The sequence below is a fragment of the Triturus cristatus genome, chromosome 5_2 (assembly GCF_964204655.1).
Source record: "Triturus cristatus chromosome 5_2, aTriCri1.1, whole genome shotgun sequence".
NCBI lineage: Eukaryota > Metazoa > Chordata > Amphibia > Caudata > Salamandridae > Triturus > Triturus cristatus.
This window is the reverse complement of record NC_140588.1, coordinates 499884116-499904892: the sequence shown is the minus strand read 5'-3', so window position 1 is coordinate 499904892 and position 20777 is coordinate 499884116. Positions and strand designations below refer to the sequence as shown.

Here is a 20777-nt window from a genome sequence, read left to right as displayed (position 1 = left end):
CTTAGCAATGATTACTTCTCGGCCTGCAGTCCCACCTAGTAGAATCACTCTGCAAACCAATCTCAACTTTTTGAATTGTCTTCATGAAGGGAGGAAAAAAAGACCAGCAACTACGGAGAGAAGGATGCAGAGGATGAAGAATTTGCACAGGTTTATTCATATGATGATGACCTTCCAGACAGCTGTCAAGCCGAAGGGGTGCATAATCTAGATATTCAGTTCCAGCTTTATGGCTCCATAGATGACAACCTCTACCAGGATCATCTGGTCTTCCGATTCAGACAGAGGTCCTTTCTTGATCAACCTATGTTTTCTAACCCTCCCATGGCCCAAGTTCCTGTGGACTTTTGGAACATTTTGAATGATGCATGAGTTGTATGATCTGCTTACAGTGCCTATGTATTACATCCATCCTGAGTCTCCTGGGCAGCCCTTGTTCCAGCCGCAATCTCAAGCTCCTCTCTTGAAACCACAGATGCTCTGCCTAAGTCTCCTTTAGCATAGATATGGTCATCAGTGCCTCAGTCAATCCAGCTGGTGCTGCCACCTCTTTAACCTGCACAGTCACCACCCACTAGTTCTCCACAGCCTTCTGTCACAGTTCAACACAAACGTTTAGTGCCAGGACCCACAGAAAAAGAGGAGGAAAAGAAGATGATACAGACAAGTTCAGTGACAATGGAAACAGCTTGGATGGTCACAAATGGGGATTAAGGTGATGTTTACTTTTTGCTTTGCGCTGCGCCCTCACTCACACTTTGCTCGTCATATGTGGATTTATAACATTCCACCAATATCTGAAAACATCCCTGAGCTCCTCCCTCGTAGAGAGGGGGTTGTAGCCCTCAAAGGAACTAGGTTTTTCCTTTGGGAGGAGAATCCCAAATGATGAAGCATGTCACCTCCGGTGAGTGAGGGATTTCGTCCTTTAAAGGGAAATACCCACAGTTTATGCTGTGTGGTATAGCCATTGGTTCTGTGTTGATAGGCTTGTTAAGTTTCAGTAGTGATGTGCCACACAATTATAACGTTTTCTGTATAGACCCAAAGATTTCGTACTGTTTATTGATTAAGGTGATGCACCATCAGAGGGTTGGAACTATGAATGGGACAACAGTGTATCCACTGAAGATCCCAACCCAGAACCCTCGAGGGACTCCTCTCCTCAATTTCCATGGCTAGTCGATCGAGGCTTTCACAAGTTCAACCTCCGCAAACCGTCATTTTATTCAACTTTTAGGATATGATCGTTCAGGCCTGTACCACATAAAGGAAGATCTAACATGTGTGTTGAAACCTAGCCAAAGGATCCATGCCATGAACAAATACAAGGCTCCAAATACATCAACCGCTTTCCTTACAAATAATAAAATTGTCTCCTTTATTTCCAGCACAGTTTTGAGGCGATCTTGCAGTCCTTATTCACCGTGCATTGTTCCTCCAGACCATGAAGAAACGTAAAAGTCAAAACAGTAAAGAGAATCCGCTGATTTGTTGCCTCATCCATTAAGGTAGCTAGTGCCAGCGCTATCATGCCCTGGTCCTATGGCAAGAAGTGTAATCTTTACTGGAGAAGGTTCGTGAAGACTACTGCACATAAGCCAATGTCATCCTCTGAGAGGGAGAATTTGTTTCTTCAGCTCCTATCCATGCCTTTCTTAGTCACCTCCAATACTAGCTCTGGCTACAGGAACTGGCCTGCACAGATGTGGTTGGCTGTGGAGCACCTCTTTCCCATGGAAGTTCAATCCAGAGTTAGTGACATGCTATTCGAAGACCAGCACTTTTTTGGCAAACATGTGGTTAAAGCCCTGTAGACAACAAAGCAGACACTGCAGCTTTCAATGCCACCATTATTTTTCATCCTACAGGTGCCAAATCTACTATCAAAGAGACATCTGCCATTCCTTCTTCTGTAATGTTTACCCGTACCTCCAACTAGCCTATTACTGACAACGGCTGGCCAATGTCCACTATGTAATCAAGAGTAGCGCAAAAGCAGATGCCCCTTATTGAACAGGTGACAGGTCCGTGCCTGACACATATGACTCCCCCTCCGCCCTTGAAACCAGAAGATTGGAATTAAGGGCTAGGTTACGAATTCCCTTGCACGTTTGTACAGTTTCATTGTGCTTTTCTGTAAATCTCACAGTTAAAAAATGTACGTGTTTAGAGCAAGAAATATACTATCTACAATGAAAGAAAACCATCTGTAATTACAGATGGAAATCTCTTCAAACCCTTCCGCAAGCATGGGTGATGAACGCGTAAAAACACCAGTGCTTCTATTCAAGGTTCGTCCTTGGTCAGAAGAAGTCTGATGAGTAATGCCCTATCATGTACCTAAGGAAGTTCAGCTTGTTCATCAAGCAGCAGTGTCTCAGGAGGGTCACCCTCCTTCTCCTTGACATCCTTCAGCCATCAATAGTGGTGGTTTCCTAGCATATGTCGATTTGGAAGATGCTAACTTCCCCATAATGTTATTGACACTGCAAGTGCCACCCACTGCAAATTGCTAATTTATTATTGTGATGCGACTTATAGCTCACGTACCATTTGTGTTAATCTCAAAATATAAAGATGTTCCATAATGAAGCCGTTTCACCAAATTGACTTTCTTGTTAGTAGTACACTCAAAGTGTCCATCTTTTACCCATATGATTCGATCAGAGTGGAATATTCTTAAATATATGAAAGAAAATGTTAAACTGCAGTGGTTTTGACAAACTGCTGTTTGCTTACTTTACCATCTGTTGGGGCAAGATACTTTAATAAGATCCGGCTAGACTTTACAAGCTAGGTCTGATACCAACCGACAAATGGTAGCATTGTGTAAATTAGATGAGTGCTTTCCCACCTCTTATGTTCGGGTGTAAATGAATCCTCTCATTCTGGTGAGATGTAGGAATACAAATCCCCAAAATGTTGCTAATCCTTGTAATATTTTGTCTGGGTGCTCATGCCTTTTGATACCTTGTGAATCAGAAGGTGCATGGCAATCTAGTTGTGGATATTCACTTAGCCATAGATACTAAACAGTAAGTTTTAATTGGTAAAGATCAGAGGCAGTGTTCGCCCATTTCTGGAGGAATTGTGTTTGGTACCTCTGGAGTGAGGACAGCATTGCTCAGGATAACAGTGATCTTCTGAATAGCACAAGACTGTTTTGAGAAAAAAGGATGCATATCTCCAAACATGAAAACGCCCAGAAGCAGCACATCTCAAAAACGTTTTTTTTTATTTTTTTTAAAGGAACTACACATGCTAATGTATGAGTTTTAGCGAGTACTACTTCTTTCCTTTCAGGCACTTCAGAGCTCTAAAAATCTTGAAGGAGAAAGTCTACTTAGGTCGCTTCTGTGGGATGTTATAAGCTGTTGGGCAATGAGCCAGCTTAAGTTTTGTCCATTCCTTCAGTCAACAGAAACCACTTAGTTGCCCAAGGTTATTGAAGTAAAGATATTACTTGACTTGAAAATGACTTGAATAGAAACTCATGCAAATTCCTACGAAGAAAGCTCTCCTTCAACTAGTAGAACATGTTTCCTGACTTATATTTTATCTTACCCTAGTATTCTAGGCTGTTCTTCAGCTAAACATGGTGAATCACCTAGTTTGCTGGAGGAGCTGAACAAGAGTAGAAGTTGAAGAGCAGGAAAGATCCCGTGGGTACATTTAATTAATTCTTACTTTTGGGGCATTCCCAATGCAAATTTAGAAATTCTTGCCTAATTTTCCATCCTTTCCAGGATGATTCGGTGTTCCTCTGAATTGTTGGCAGCAAAACTTCAAGGAGTATCAGGACAATGGCACTTATGCCATTTATTATGCCATACCGACTGGTCATTTAAGCTTTTGTGATAAATGTCATTCAAGTAATCTCAATTTTTGGTTGTAGTTTAAGTTAATGGCCTTTTTTTCTTTTATTTGACTGTAACATTCGACTGTGATCCCCTATTTTTAATTAATATAATCAATTACTTGTGTTCATGATTGTATGGTCCTTCATAGTGGCAGTGAGTATATGAGTCTTTTTCTATTATTTTTTTATTCTTATCATTTAATAATCCATTGTCATGCTTTGAAGATCAGTAGGCAGGTGTTTAGTGCCATGACTCTGTATATTTCAGATTCGACATACATATGCACTGTTTGAAGTCTTCATTTCTTCATTTGTGTTTTTTTCTTTTTGAAATCTGTGAAAAATTGAGGTTAAAGTTGTTTGTTGGATAGTGGGCTGATGTGTTCCTCTACATTTACAGCTGGCGTAATACCTCCAGATGCAGTGCTCCATTTTGATGTTCTTTTAATGGACATATGGAATGCCGATGACTCAATTGAGGTGGAAACTTATCACAAACCTGATGACTGCTCTCGCACTGTTCAAGTGTCAGACTTTATCCGATATCACTACAATGGCACACTTCTGGATGGGACTCTGTTTGACTCCAGGTAGCTTTTTGAAGTGACTCAAATTTTCCTTTCCCAAAATTATATGTCTGGTTTGTTTACCGGCTGATTGGCCAACGTTTATCTGAAAACACCATGATAAGTAAAGCATTTGTGGACCATTTCTATATAGTTGGGAACCATTGCAGGATTTGATGTTTTTTCTCCTATTTAGCTCCCAAATTAAGCACATTTGCTAATAGAGATTCTTATTTCAAAGGTAAAACCCTGTTCCAAACCGCTCCTGTAATTGAGGTTGACACAAAACTGCACAGGAAAGCCTATTGTTGCCTTATTAATAACGTTATCTGTCCCTCAGGCCACCATCTTCCACCTGGTGAACAAGTGAACTGCATATACAGACTTTTATCATGCTACATTTTGTGTAGATTTGGTCAAAAAGGCATAAGTTGTAAAGCTGATGCTAAAACAAATGTTTATTTTTTAGATTTAACATGGCTGAATTTAAACATAATGTAATGTAATGTTGTAATGTTGTAGACTTGTAAAGCGCACAGCTGCCCCAGCAACGGGGCGTCCCGGCACTGTAGACCGCTGGGGAACCTGTCCTGGCTTTCCCTGTGAGATAAACATTCAAAAAACAAAATAAGAGTTCTGATTGGCTTAATTTTATCAATGTTAGTAAGCATTATTTAATATGATGACCGAATTCGCTCTGAAACATTTTCCAACTGTATCTTCACGAGTGTGAACATTTTTCCCCCCAGGGTTTTATATAGCGCGAATTTGACCCGAAGCTATCAGAGCGCTTTACATAAGCACCAGTTGCCTTACAGACTAACATATTCATTTTGTTAGGCACGGAGAGATTAAGTGATTTGCCCCGAATCACAGGATGTTTAGTGTCCCTGTAGAAACTCGAACCGGTTCTCCCTCTTCGAGGTCGCCCGCTCTAGCCGTTAGCCCACATCCTCATAGATCAACACAGGGATAACAACACATATGGGTTGTTTAAACATGAAAAGAACGTTACTCTACTAAAAGCATGGTTCATAGGCCACTAAGGGATGAAAAAGAAAAGAGCCTTTGTTGCATTCTTGCGGAGTCGAGTGGCTTAAGACGTAGGGTGGAGGGGAGCTCACTGCCTAGCATACCACCACACATTTTCTCCAAGTTGCATTATCGTAAATGCAGTGCACAATCACACTCACAACTTTACTCAGAAATATTGGAGTGTGCACCGTTATTGGCTGTGTATCTCTGCACACATATTTCTGGATTATTGTCCTGCATCAGCAGAGAGTAACACTTTAGCTTGGGGTTGATCGAAATGCTGCTTCTCATAGTATTTTTAAGTTAAACTTTACTCCAAGAGCACAGTTTTATTTAAGGGGACTCATCAAGTCAGTAATTCCAAGGAGGAGCCAGTCAAATTACAGAGTAGGGCACACTACCTGGCATATCAGCACATATGTTGTCCGAGATGTATTATGGAACTGCATGATAAAACTCAATTTAGTTTACTGACAAGTATTGAAGTGCTCACAATTGTCGGTGCAGCCATTGCAGTGTATCTGTGTACGCATGTTTCTGGACCATTGCCCTTCATCAACAGAGTAACACATCAGTTTACTGTGCTTGGAAATGTGACTGAAAATCTTTTCAGGTTAAGTAGCACTCCAAGGATGCGGTGTGCCCACAGGATCATCAGCCCAGTAACTCCAAAGAGGAGCCAATCAAAGGGGTCACAGAAAATCAGTGGATTTGTGACATGGCAGAAGTGTAAAAAAGTCTCCCTTTCCAAGTGGCTGCAGCGTCTGTGTTGGTCATTTCCCTTCACAGTCTCATCCCGCTTTGCTCTTTTCGCCTCTCTCCCTAGCTTTGATGAAGGGCCGAGTATGGTTGTTTATGTCTTCCACCCTTACGCCGTGTCCATCGGCCAACAGAGAAAATATTTAATTTTGCGTGCCCCCTGCAGTACTTGACTATGGGTTGTTTCTGCCCCCCACCCTTGGCTTTGGGCTATTTGGTGCCCTCTTCTTTAGCCTTTTTAAAGGGCTAGAGTTGTACTTGATCTCCTCTATCCCACAGTTGGTAGAAGCTACACCCATACTCAACAATGCTGGAGGGTATGTGGCGGGTGCTTCATTCCCACAATGTAAATTGTAAATTGATACTTGTATAGCGCACTACTCACCCGCAAGGGTCTCAAGGCGCTTGTACGAATACCACTGTGGAACCCATCCTGGCTTTTCCCTGTGAGGCGTCCACTCCTGGGCACCCCCAAGGTGGAGGCCAGGCATCCTTAGCGTTGTGGGGGCCGTTGTGGAGATTAAGCAAGCTATTGCCCAGAGTTGCACAGTGGGACCCAATGATTGGAATGGCACCAAGGCGAGATTTATCAGGTCCGTGGATTTTTTTTTTTTTTAGCCCAAGACCCACCGAGGCGGGGAATTGAACCCTGGTCCCGGGCTAGACCTCTGCATCAGGGTCTGCCGCTCTAATCATTGAGCCACTCAATCCCCAGGGCATCTGCTAACTGCCCCTCCTCCATTGTTTTTTTAGTTGAAAGAGGCCTGGGTAGTTAAAGGAAGCCAGAGGCAACTCCTATAGTCCTCCTTTGCCCACAAACTGTTAAGAGCCAAGTAGGACCACAGAAGCTGACAGCTGCCTCAGCATTGCATCCTTTTTGCCACTGTGAATAGTGCACTTGTCAGGCCAGGCACCGGAAAACGGGGAAAAAATATTTTCTTTATTGAACAAAAGGCAAAAGCCAGCCCACCTGTGTCCTTTGACATGGTGTGGGGCCATGGGGCAAAAATCACTCTTGGTCCTTGGGAAAGGACGGGAGTGGTGCAAACTATTTGTCAACATGGATGTGACATTTTCTGTAGAAGTAAAATTTAAAACAAGAAATAGAAATGCTTTATGGAGCCTCACCTCCTGACAAACCAGTTAAATATTTAAACAGTGATTTAAAAGAAGTGTTTCATGTTTTCTAGGTGTTGACGAGCACTAAGAGGGAGTTAAAGCAAAGCAAGCCATGCCCTATACGAGTTCTGAATTATACCACTTTTGCACAGGGGGTGCCCAGGCCCTTTTTTAAAGCAGTAATTCTCCTCTGCTCAGGGGCAATGCAAAGGGCGTTGTAAAAGGTCAGAGACAGCTTTCCAAGGCCTTGGCTAAGTCTTGGTTGGTCTAAACAAGATGGGGACAGGCACTCCCACCATTTCACACCCTTGGGCAGGATTGGGATTGAGGGTGAAAATAAAAGCCACTAATGCTGCTGCCATTGAGTCTCATTACTACTTGACACAATTGATGTACATTACTCCATGGAGCCATTGACAATCATGGTAGCTTCGGGCCTTTAAAGTTAACTAATTTTGGGTCTACTAAAATGTATTAATGTTGCCTCCACTGAGTCTCATTACTGCATGGCACCATTGATGGTCATTAATGCCTGGGGCATTGATGCATTTTTCTGCTTGACTCCCAATCAGCCGGGCTAATAATGCAGCATTTAATGCTGCCACTAATGGGTGTTTTTATTACTACGAAACCCCATTAATGTTTATTAGTGCTAGTTGCTACTGATGCTCATTAATGGTTAGGACCATTGATATGCCAAGTTTAGTATAATTATGTTTAACTGTATTTCTGTATCGAGGAGCAAAGAACCCTATGAGGGGTTAAAATGAGAAATTTCAATTTTGGGGAATCCTATTTTTAGGTCCCTACTTGACGAATTTGCAAGAAATTTACCACGACATTTTACGTCTTTTTTAAGGTTTGTGCTAATTTGTCAATTGGCACCAAAGTTATAAAGAAAACAAAAATGCCTTTTTAATAAAAACGCTGACTTAACCATAAGTACAGGGGTGCTATCACCTTTGTGATAGATAGATAGATAGATATATAGATAGACAGATAGATAGATAGACAGATAGATAGATAGATAGACAGATAGATAGATAGATAGATAGATAGATAGATAGATAGATAGATAGATAGATAGATAGATAGATAGATAGATAGATAGATAGATAGACAGACCCTTAAAAACACAGCAGAAGTGAAGTTGTAACTGAAAACTCCCTGAAATTGCTCAGTTATGATTAACTACATAAACTATACCCCACGTCCCAAAATGACATCACACAATGTGATGGACGTCATAAATGACATTGATTGATCGCATCACAGTTTTTTTTAGCATTTATAGAGAGCAGGAAGTCGCCCAGAAGTATCACCGCGCTAAACCTCTTGAAAACACCAGCCATTAATCTAATAGAGTAATATAGGGAAAAGTCATGTTCAAGGGGTCCCCTAAAATACAACAGAGATTCCTCTGGACAAATTGATAATGGTAAAATCTTCGAATGTTCTGCAGCTTCAACCGAAAAATGGGTTAAAGTTGTTATTTGTAGCCATATTCTGACAAGGCGTGAGAGAGTGTGGTAGTTACTATAGTCTCAAAAATATCACTTAACAATTGTATGCAATAAGGACATTGGTGGATAGAGTTTGTAGTAAGGGACTATACATAGACTTACCAATAAAGCTGCACAATTGAAGGATGTAGTCAGTGACATAGGAACAGAGAGATTGCACATAAAGTTCATCCATTAGAAGTTATGTTTGATACATGCCGAACATGGGGTATATATTATGAAATGGAGTAATATGTTACATATCCTAACACTTTTGCAGAGCGAAATAATGTCTTATACAGTTTGCATATGATCCTGCTTAAGACTTACCAACCTTTCCCATGCGTTTGTTGTGTGTGTGGCTAGTCCATGTATCAGGGCACTGGTTGAAGCAGAAGGGGAGGTGATGGCAGATGGCAGATGTGCAGACCACACAATACCTTCAAGGAACACATGACAAGGATGAAGATATCTGAGACCTATGAAATTACAATATAAGTGTTGAGACCATTTTGTGTCCACATTCATAATAAAGATATGGTGTAATGTTACAAACAGAAACATACAATTATTCAAGGGTAGTACATTGGTATTAACATGGCCTACCTGTGTGGGTGGTAGGGATGTGTTTAGATACATTCACTGGATGTCACCCTGCTAAGTAAAGGCTACTTCTGCTATTGCTATCAATGCACAGGATATGGGCTCTGTATAAAATAAACGTAGAGAGGAGCGTGGACTGCAGCCGAACACGGCCTACTCCTGCTGGTGCTCCATCGTCTTCCAACTCCATGGGATCTACTTCCCGCTGAAAGCGGGCATCATAGGTGCCAGTGATGCTGCCCAGCACCCGGGGTTCTCTCCAGTCCCAAATTCGACCTGTTTGGTTAGGCGGAGAGAGAGGCGGCGTGACTGCACCCATCAACAAGCATTTGCAATGCAATAGGTCTCGCATTCACGCAAGTTTGAACTATTGGCATTGTAAATGACAATGCCTTTTATTTATGTTTTAGGTTTTAAAACATAAATAAAAGGCTTTGTCATTTACAATACTAATAGCTTAAACTCTCACAAAAGCAAGACCTATTGCATTGCAATAAAGGGCCTTCTCGACCGCTTGTTATATTGTATACATCAGAGGAAGAGACCGGCCTGCGACGTCTTCAAAGTAGTGATAAATAGTGCAGTGAAGAAGATGTGTAAGTGTTGTAAATTACACAGACACAAAGTGTGAAGTGAGAGTTACATATGATCTGAGTTTAAACACTAACAAAGCGCTCCAGCACCTTTCGCTCTGTGATTACACTGTCGCGGTTCAGGAGGAAGAGCGGGAGGGGGGCTATTTCCTGCCCTCTCCATGATTTGAATGTGCAGTGTGGCATTGCGTAATGTCATTGCTATATTTGGCCTAATAAAAAATCCTCCAGCTGGAGTAGGGCCCTGGCTTCACCTCCTGGTGCAGGGCGGACTGTGCTTTATGGCAGGCATGGAGGGAGGGAGGGATTGTCTCGGCTACAGCTCCGGCCTCGTACAGTGTCCCTGCTATTACTAGTGAGCGAGAGGCGCTCAGGTGGTGGTATTGATGGTGGTAGTATTGGTGGTGGTGGTAGTATTGGTGGTGGTGGTATTAGTGGTGTTGGTAGCGGTGGTGGTATTTGTGGTGGTAGTGGGGGTATTGGTGGTGGTGGTGATATTGGTAGTTGTGGTGGTGGTATTAGTGGTGGTGGTATTGGTGGTGGTGATATTAGTGGTGATGGTGGTATAAGTGGTGGTGGTATTGTTGGTGATGGTGGTATTGTTGGTGATGGTGGTATTGTTGGTGATGGTGGTGATATTCGTGGTGGTATTGGTGGTGGTGGTGATATTGGTGGTGGTGGTAGTGGTATTGGTGGTGGTAATGGGGGTGGTGGTATTGGTTGTAGTGGTGATATTGGTGGTGGTATTAGTGGCGGTGGTGGTATTGGTGGTGGTGGTATTGTTGGTGGTATTGGTGGTGGTGGTGATATTGGTGGTGGTATTGTTAGTGGTGGTGATATTGGTTTTGGTGGTGGTGGTAGTGGTATTGATGTATTGGTGGTGGTGGTATTGGTGTTATTGGTGGTGGTTGTGGTGGTATTGATGGTGGTGGTATTGGTGGTTGTATTGGTGTTGGTGGTGTTATTGGTGGTTGTATTGGTGGTGGTGGTGGTATTAGTGGTGGTATTGGTGATGGTATTGGCATTATTATTGATGGTGGTGGTGTTGATGGTGGTATTGGTGGTGGTGGTAGTGGTGGTATTGGTGGTGGTGGTATTGTTGGTGGTATTGGCGGTAGCATTGGAATCGGCATTGGCGGTGGTATTGGTTTTGATGATGGTGGTATTGGTGGTGGTGGTATTGGTCGTGGTGGAGGTGGTGATGGTATTGATGGTGGTGGTATTGGTGGTGTTGGTGGTGGTGTTGGCGGTGGTATTGGTGGTCATATTGGTGGTGGTATTTATTGGTGGTGGTAGTGGTGTTGATGTTGGTGGGGGTATTGGTGGTGGTGGTGGTATTGGTGGAGGTGGTGGTATTGGTGGTGGTGGTGTTGTTAATAAAACAGACTTTTGAAAACAACCCGTCAGGTGGCTTTAGTACAGATGACATGGAACACAAATGTGCTGTTGCCAGCTTCAGCTCATTAGCACTGGATTGTGTGCTACCTGGAATTCACATGACTTAATTTGCTAATCATTTATAAATCCATTTTACTTGAGGGGGTGTTGAAACAGACACAAGATAATTACGGGTTAAAGAGATTGAAAGCAGGCACATGTATTATGGGGTCACCGTGCTGCTTTATAAAATACAAGCAGTTTCAGCTGAGGCAGCGCATGTCCGGCCTGCAGTAAGAGAAACTCATTGACTTAAATAGTGCTTACAGACTAAATAACAGATCCCGTGAAATGCCAGACGCCATGGGAGGGTACTAGTGCAGACAAGGCTGTACTAAGGAGGGACTAACAAGCCTATTAACGAATCCGAAGGCAGCATTTACGAAAGACAATGACACAAGCAAATGAAAAATCGGCGCGGCTTCTCTCCCATATTCCACTACAGCAGTCTCGCAGAGCGAGCAGCGCATGCGTGGCGGGCTTCTCCAGGGCATCCATTTTATTTTATTGATTGTTTATGTGCAGGAAGGTGTTAATAATCAGTGGCCTTTTTCTTTTTCTTTGTGTGCTGCACAACGCAGCACACATAGAAACAGCAAAAACAAGGAGAAATTAAAGATTTCTCCACATTGCGCCAAGGTAAGACCAGGTTTTCCCTGGTCTTAATTTTGGCGCTGCCCCATATTTACGTCACCCTTGTAAATATGGGGCAGAGTCAAAATCAATCGGTGTTGCAGTGGAATGCCCACCACAACACCCATTGCCCGCCCTTTTCCCGCTAGTTATAGAACGAAAGGGTGACTTATTTACAAGGCAGCGTTAAGCCACGTTACGTGACTTAACGCTGCCTTGTAAGTAAGGCGAAGCCCCTATTGCCACCACAATGTCAGAAAAAGTGATGTTGTGGTGGAGACAGAGCTTAATTTGAGCCGGTAGTTTCTGGTGCTTAGCACCGGCACTTAATTGTCCACACCGGCACTTGTGACAGTTTGCCACAGGTGGAGCTGTCAGACTAATTTGGAGAGGACCAAAACAACAGTTAATTATTATTTCAATATACATTATAAACGACTATTATCTGCCGCCCAAGCCATTCTTATAGCTTTGGGGGGGGCTGAAATAGTCCGAATTCTCACACTTGTAGGAGTGTGATGGTTAGTATTTTTGTAGGTTCCGTCATTGGCAGCATTGCTGGGCAATGTGTGTTCAAGCTGCAGTGGCCTCCTGACGCGAACCCGGGCACTTCTTGTTTTACAAATCAAGTACTGGGTGGCTTGTAAATATGCCCCTAAGCCTCTTTGTTGGTCTCTTTAGGCCCCGGATGTTATATGTTAAAACCAGTAAAGCGTGAGTTGTGGTCAAGGTGAGAGTATAGGTGTGGGTAGCTAAACTGAGTCCCAGTCACCGTGGCCGTGGGTGAATGGGTCTGCGTATGCATCTGGTGTAAGGTGGTATTGCATCCATCTGTGTTCCCCACTGATTGTTAATGTGCAGGAAGGTGTTCCTTCCTGCACATAAACAATCATTAAAATAAAATGATGTTTTGCAACTTCTATGTGTGCTGCATTAAGCAGCACACATAGAAGTTATAAAACGCAATTTCAGATTTATTATGGTCAGGAAGGGACACCATCCTGCACATAGACAACCTTCCCCTGCAATACAAGCACCATTGTACTATGGTGCAAGGGTGTCTGCGTTGGCACTAGGTGGCTAAATTAGCACCAACACAGGGGAAAACGCAGGCCTGCACCGTATCCTTGTAAATACGGTGCAGCCCTGCGTTTCAGAAGTGGCGGAGCGTGGGGTTAAGCCAAGGAGGCTAATGCCGCGCTCCGCCACTTCCTCGTAAATATGTCTCGTAGTGTTTTGGATGAGTTGAAAAGGTCTAGTACAGATATCTGTTTGCTCCAGGAGACACCTACTCAAAGGGGACCAGCACCAACTACGCTCTAGATACTTCCCGCTCCAGGACCATGCCTTGGCCCCCACCAAAATAGCAGGGGTTGCAATTTTACGTAGGGACCTTGCAAGGTTCTGTGAGCAGAAGCTCCTGACCAACGACTTGGGGAGGTAACTGTTGCTAATGGGCTTCTGGGAGGGCACTCCTATTTTGATACGCAACATATATTGTCCGAACACTGGCCAAGAGGCATTTGTAATACCCTTTGTGCAAAAGCTAGCTGGAGCCAGGGATCACCATCCTTAATTGGGGGCGACCTTAATTACGTCATGCACACTAACCTCGACCCCTCACAACTGGGACTGAGAGGTACACCAACCGTGTAAGCGTGGTGCAAAACTTTCCTCCAAGCACTGGGTCTGAGATACCGACATGACGTTAATAATGGATTATTCCAATTTTTCAGCAGCCCACAATATCATGCCAAAATGGACTACCTGTTAGATAAAAGGCTACTACCCCAAGATGATGATGTTTCCTAGAATCAATGACGCATTTGGACCATGACCCGGTCCAGATGTTGTTTTCCTGCCCTAGCCCCAACCTGACACATAAGTGGGGTGCCTGGAGACTGAATGACTCTCTCTTAAGGGATCGGGTGGCACGGCATTAGATAACGTCCTCCATACAAGAATACCTCCAACTCAGTCATACGGATGAGGTGAGCCCCTGAATGGTATGGAACGCCCTAAAAACAGTGGCGAAACGGGTGTTTATCAGAGAGGCTAGTAGACTTAAGTGGATGAGAGAGGTTGAACTCCTCCAACTCGGGTATAATTTGCTCCGGGCAGAGCAACTTCATAAATCCAACCCTCTAAGAAACTCTGGTGGAATCTTACCGTACTCGGTGGCTAAATCCGCAATCCGGGAATACAACAAGGCCAACTACATTCTATCCCGATCGGGTACCTGATTCTATGAGAGGGGAAATAAAGCAGGCTTCTTCTTGCTGAACAACCTGCTTGTCCAGCGCTCCAAGCGGTATATCCAAGAATTCCTGAATGCAGCAGGCACCCTGTGCTCCTTAGAAGAGAAAAAGGCTGATGCATTCCATCAATATTATAGTACCCTGTATAAAGCTGACCACTCTGACACAGATGCTCAACACAATTACATGCAGTCTCTCTCCATACTGCGCCTTTCTGGTGATGACAGAGAGGACTTAGACAAGCCTATCTTGAAATCAGAGATTTTGACGGCTATGAAGCACCTGAAACTAAGTATGGTTTCGGGCCCTGAAGGCTTTACAACGCTTTTGTAAGCACTGTGCCCCACTGTAGACACTCCTACTAACTGGGGTCTGCAACCAAATGTCCCAGACCTGCAGACTGGCCCCACTGGTGGCAGAGGCCACAATAGCTCTGATAGCCAAACCGGTGCTAATCCCACTGATCCAGCGGCGCACCAACTACAGATACTCCAATACCATATATTCACCTGGGCCCATCAATAACTCATACACTCTAATTCATCTGGTTAACCGCTGGGGGTGTTTGTTTATTTATGATAAATAAGTTCTTTCCATTTGGTCGATTAACCAAATTAGTTGGAACTAGTTGATGGTGATGATGCACATAACATTTCTTGCAAATAAGTCATCTATAATAATAAACACAGACTCAGGAAGTTTTCAAAACCTTTATCTAAAGTTTAAATGTGAGTGAACCATTCAAATACACCACGGACACCTTCAATCATTAGGGAGGAAGATTCAATCAATTCAGATACTCTCACAAATTCAATAGATTGACGTTGCTCAGAAAGGAAAGGAAAGAAACAGCAGTACATGCAGGAAATATACAAATTTTATCGCTACCACAGATGGTGTGAAGACCAACCCCCTGGCCAAAGGGCTGGTAAGGGTCCCCAGGGAAAGATTAGGCGACAAAGGCTTCAGGACAGGAATTAAGAAAGGACAGTGGACCTCTCTAAACCGCCGAACACGTCGCACCCCTCTCTGACACTCTCTTCCTCCTCGAGATTCTTCCGCGATCTTCTTCCAATCTATTGCTTTAGATAGATAATTCTCTATTAAGTCTTCTTCAGTATTTCACAGCATCAGCATCATCAATAACTCCGACAGCATCTTCCCTCTCAGCATTTTCTCAGGATCATGCACACCCAACTAACTAAACTACCTTAGTTATGCCTTTTGGGATTCATGTACCACCCCCTAAAGTTGCAATATCACAAAAATACGAATTCTGATTGGACAGGCAAGGGGTGTTTGGTCATCACACCATGATGGCATAGCATTTCTCTTTGTTCCCAAACCCATCCCCTTATTAATATGCATTTTACTTTATTCCCACCCGAGTTTATTCATAGTTGAAACATTTTTATCAATAACGTTCATATGACTTCAGCCACTGCACTTCTGACATCTGAGTTCCCAGGGTTTAGCAGTCGATGGCCTTGGATGTAGTCCAATCATGGGATCATTCTTCCAGGGGAAGTAGAGGTCACACATGCGCAGGCGGCTTTCACTCAAATACTCGGGTTATGGCAAGAAGGCCCAAATATGAACTAATGAAAAGGTCAAAAGAGAAAATATTAATTCAAGAAATACATGATTTCACTATATACCACCTACATCTACTCTATTCCCCTTTATTCATTATTACTTTCCCTGCACTAGCTCTTCGTAAATAAAACGTTTTCTAGATAGCAAAGCAGGTGCAAGGCATGTGGGTCTTGAAGACGCCATGTTAGTGCATTCTGCACATGCGCGAGAAATTCCCTCCAAAGCTGTTAAACGTCACATTACGTAGATGCAATTGACGCATGCGCAGTAAAGTTTTCCATGTTAAAGCCGCACTTTTAGTCCGCTATCCGTATTAATGGTTAGTAAACACATAGGCAAGCTTCACTGTCTGTAATGTAAATGTAATGTGTGAGGATTAATCACAAGACACAATTAATAATTTCATGTTAATAAGTTAAACGAGTGAATTGAATTCGAGCAAGTTTCACATAAATGAGTCCTTGCTCCATCAATCCCCTCTCTGATGGCATCTTATGCCATCATAAACTACCCACCCTAAAACAGATACCAACTTTCAGTATTCTCTAAGCTCCATTTCCGTTCCCATTTTCCCTTCTTTCTCATTGTTCTCAAAATATTTCATGTCTTTATAAAGTTTGCCTTTTATTTACTTCATCTCTATTTCGTCATTTTCCCTCTTTCTTTTCCTTCCTTTTTCATTTACTTCATATTTTCACCTCCTTTTACAACACTTGCACCAAATCATTACTGTTAGGATTGTCACGCCTCCTAGGGGCAAAACTATTTGACCTAAAAGACCTTTCCCTATATTAGTAAACCAAGTCCCTATTGAAGGTACACCTTTTGTTTGTCTCTCCCACATGCTGTCAACCGCCAGTGGTTTCAAACTTTCATGAAATTTCATAATACTCTTTATGTACCCTTTAATTTCGTTACTTTTGTCAGGAATGTAAGTGCAACAATGTTGAATTTGCAACATTCCACAGACTCCGCCCTCCTTTGCCAATAGAATATCAAGTGCAAGACAATTTTGTAAAACCATTGATCTGATTGCAACCGTCTCTGTATTGATCATCAAGAAACCTCCAGCAGTATCAGTCAACTACTGTCGATAACTGACACATTCTACGTGAATTTAGTAGGACTCCCACTGAAGGTATTATTGCATTAAATATATCACCTACAATTTCTGAAAAACTAGCCCTCTTTGTTTGTGTTAGTCCATTAGAGTTTTCATTGCTTCCAGTGATTCTTTTTATATGATATATTTTCGGAAATACAATCTCCAGGTAGCAGCTTCCATACCATTGTGCAGGTAGCTTAGAATAAGCATTATTACCACCCACATAATAAATCCCAGGAAATATAGAATCAGTTCCCCCTTTTAGTCCCCAACCTCCCATGATTAGGAAGTTGTGTTCACATTCACTGGAACCAATTAATATGTTATTGTAATCTGTCTTTAATCTATGAATGCAGATCTTCCCTTCCTTTACAAAGTCCAGGGAAATCGCAGCATGAGCCTTGCCAGCGGTATAAATTCCCTCCCTTTCAGCAAATGTTGGAACATGAGTTTTCTGTTCAACAGCCTTCTTTTGGAAGTCCTGCCTTCTTTCCTCAACTAAATTCAGAAATATCTTTTCCTCTTCTCATAATGTACATGTTAAATTGTTTTTGGGTGCTTTAACTAAATCTATAGACTTCATCGTCAGGAAGAATTCACCCATGAACTGTGCATTCTGAGCACTAAGTACTGGATTCATGTTCCCTCGAATAGGAAGTTCTGAAAATACTACATCTAAGTTTGAATAATAATACTGTAATTTTCCAGTTGCAAAAAACAGACTTGCTAATACACCACATGATATACCATATGTCAAAGGTATGTGTTGGTATGTGATCCCCTCTGACACTGACAGTGGTAACTTCATACAAACATAACAATCACTAACTTCCATTGTGTCAACATATTCTATTAATAACTTTGTGAAGACATTTAATGATGTGTCATTATCTGTCACTGTGTGATGGAAATCTGTCTCATTTGCTGCGTGTAATTCTACCTTTTCCCTTTTGTATGTAGCTGTATTCTCATTAGTACTTGTGTCATTTTTATTGTTTGTTGTCCTTAGTAACGGAACTGCTACTGTTAAAAATACCCATATTAGTATCACAATTATAATACTACATATAAATGCTTTACAAAATCTTTGTACACAATTTCGTTTCGGTTGCTCAGTAACTCTGTTTCATGTCTTTTTAATCCGAGAAGATAATTTCTTCTCTTACTTTAACACCTAGAATTTTCAGAATTTAATTTAAAGAAATCTCACTCTTTTTCTTTTACTGGTGTAGGATTCTGATTTTCAGATTCCTCTCTTATGTCCAGATTCTCAAACTCTTCCAATATAATGTAGGTCCATTCAGGGCCTTGATACTTATTGTTCAGAGTTTTCAATCTCGGACTTCTTCTTAAGTTTCTCTCTTTCTTTTGTCTTGTCCGGGTTTGACTTGAGATCTCATTCACTTGTTCTGGTTTTTCAATTATTCTTTTCAGAACATATCTCAGTCTTTTCACTCCTCCTGGCCAGTTGTCACCATTTCTGGCTCTTTTTATTTGTAAAGCACTTTCACCCTCTTGGTCTTTATTCAGTGTTCTTTTATTATTACAGAGGTTTGGCACAATTTGTTCTGTCTCAGTTGTCTTACTTTCTATCTTTTCCTGCTCAGGTCTTTTGTTTATTTTCTCGACCACCTGACCATTTTCTCATTCTTCTAGCTAGTCCTGTTTGGGACTGTGTTTACCGTGTACTTCTTCTTCTACCCAAACTTGTTCTTCTTTTCCTAACTGGTCCTGATCAGGTCTTATTGCAGTTTGCTTGGCTGCTACCCAACCTTGTTCTTCTTCTCCTAACTGTCCCTCCTCAAGATTGAAAATAGTTTGTTTCATTTACCTGAGTATGTTCTTCTTTCCCTGTCTGTTCCTGCTCAGATTCTGGATATGCTTCGTTCTCTTCTTCCTGAGCGTGTTATTCTACACCTATCTGGTCCTCACTATCGTCCTGTCTGTCTAATCTTGTTCTGTTTCTTGTTTGGACAATTACTTAAAGTAGATCAAATTCTGGTATCCATCCCTCCTGGCTTGTGCTCGGTTGTTCCAAGTCTACTATTTCAGAATCCAGTTCTCTAGATTCTTCGACTTCACAACCTTCAGCTACTTCAACTGTCTCCGTCAGTTGTTCAGTCTCAGAAGGGGCTGGTACCCGTTTGGTATGACTAGCATGAATCCAATTGGGTAAACCTGCACACTTTACTGCAGTGGTAGTAACCAGTATGACTTTACGAGGATCATCCCACCTCGGTGCTAGGCACGTTTTCCTGGCGTGTTTCTTCACTACCACCCAGTCTCCAGGATTCAAATCATGCGCTTGCGTTGACTACCTGGCAAATGCGTCTTCTCCAACCTGGTGAGAGACAGAACACACTAGGTCACTCAATCCTCTGTAATAGTCCAATACCAAATCATCATTTATACTCATCAATTTATTTCCAGGAATAAATGCTTGTCTCATTGCCCTTCCCATGATGATTTCGTGGGGACTTAGTCCGGTTTTCCTGTCAGGAATACTTTGGAGTCTCATCAACCCAAGAGGCAATGCATCTGGCCATGACAATGATGTGGATGCACACACTTTAGCCAGTCTTGATTTGATTGTGCCATTCATTTGTTCAACCACTCCAGAGGCCTCTGGGCGGTATGCAGAGTGCAGTTTCTGATCAATTTTGAATGCTTTACATATTAATCGAATTACCTCATTGTTAAAATGAGGTCCTCTATCTGATTCCAAAGTGACTGGGAAACCGAAACATGGGATGAGTTCTCTCAACAATAACTTGGCAACTGTGAGACCATCATTTCTCCTAGTGGGATATGCCTCCACCCATCGTGAAAACAAACACACTATAACAAGGACATACTTCAGTCCTTTACATGGAGGTAACTCAATGAAATCTATTTGTAGTCCCACAAATGGACCTTCGGCCTTTCCCATTTTTCCCCAACTGACTACTGTTTTCCTGCCTGGGTTTTGCTGTTGACAAATTAAGCATCTCTGGCAAAGGCTCTCAGCGACCACCCTGAACCTTGGATTATACCAATTTTGTCTGAAAAGTCTAATCATGGCATCCCTGCCTACATGTGTGTCACCATGATACAAACGGGCTATTGGTGAAAGTAAGCAGTCTGGCATAACTGGTCTACCGTCAGGGTACACCCACACCTTATCTTCTGCTCTTCTGGTGCAACCTGCCCGTAACCAGATTTCCTTTTTGCTCGCCTCAACCTCAACCTGATCCTGTAACTGCCTTACCTCTTCCCATGTTTCTGGAGCTGAGAAAAACATAAGTTGGCATCTGTTTTCACTTGTTTCAATTTTTCGATTCAGTGCCATATTAGTCTTTGCGCAATATTTAGCAATTTGGTCAGCATATCTGTTACCGGCTGTCACATAGTCATTACCTGACTGGTGAGCAGCACACTTGAATCTGTAAATCTTTGAATTACAAGGACTGCTCATTATTTCTTTTAAAATGCCTTGTTCAATCATTTGTTCTATTTCTAAAGCACTTCTGGACTCATCTTGTATTGTCGGGTGTTTGGATAGACTGCACCTTCTTTCACTGTCACTTTCACAGGATCTACATTTGCCATCAATCCAATTTCTTTTCCCATAAAGTCCCACACCTCTGGATTCACTGTAGTTCTTAACTCTTCTGGTAATTCATTTGAAGTCATTAGAGAAAACATTTAATTCACTTCAGTACCGTGCTTT

The 20777-nt window shown here is 42.3% G+C and overlaps 1 protein-coding gene across 1 annotated transcript in view; it reads left to right on the top strand.

Annotated features, from left to right (window-relative positions):
* FKBP9 (FKBP prolyl isomerase 9) overlaps positions 1 to 20777 on the top strand; it is a 198382-nt gene that overhangs the window by 105128 nt on the left and 72477 nt on the right. The window contains exon 3 of the mRNA XM_085607498.1: positions 4263 to 4452. Coding sequence (XP_085463624.1) covers positions 4263 to 4452 — 190 coding nt within the window. The remainder of the gene's footprint in view (positions 1 to 4262; positions 4453 to 20777) is intronic.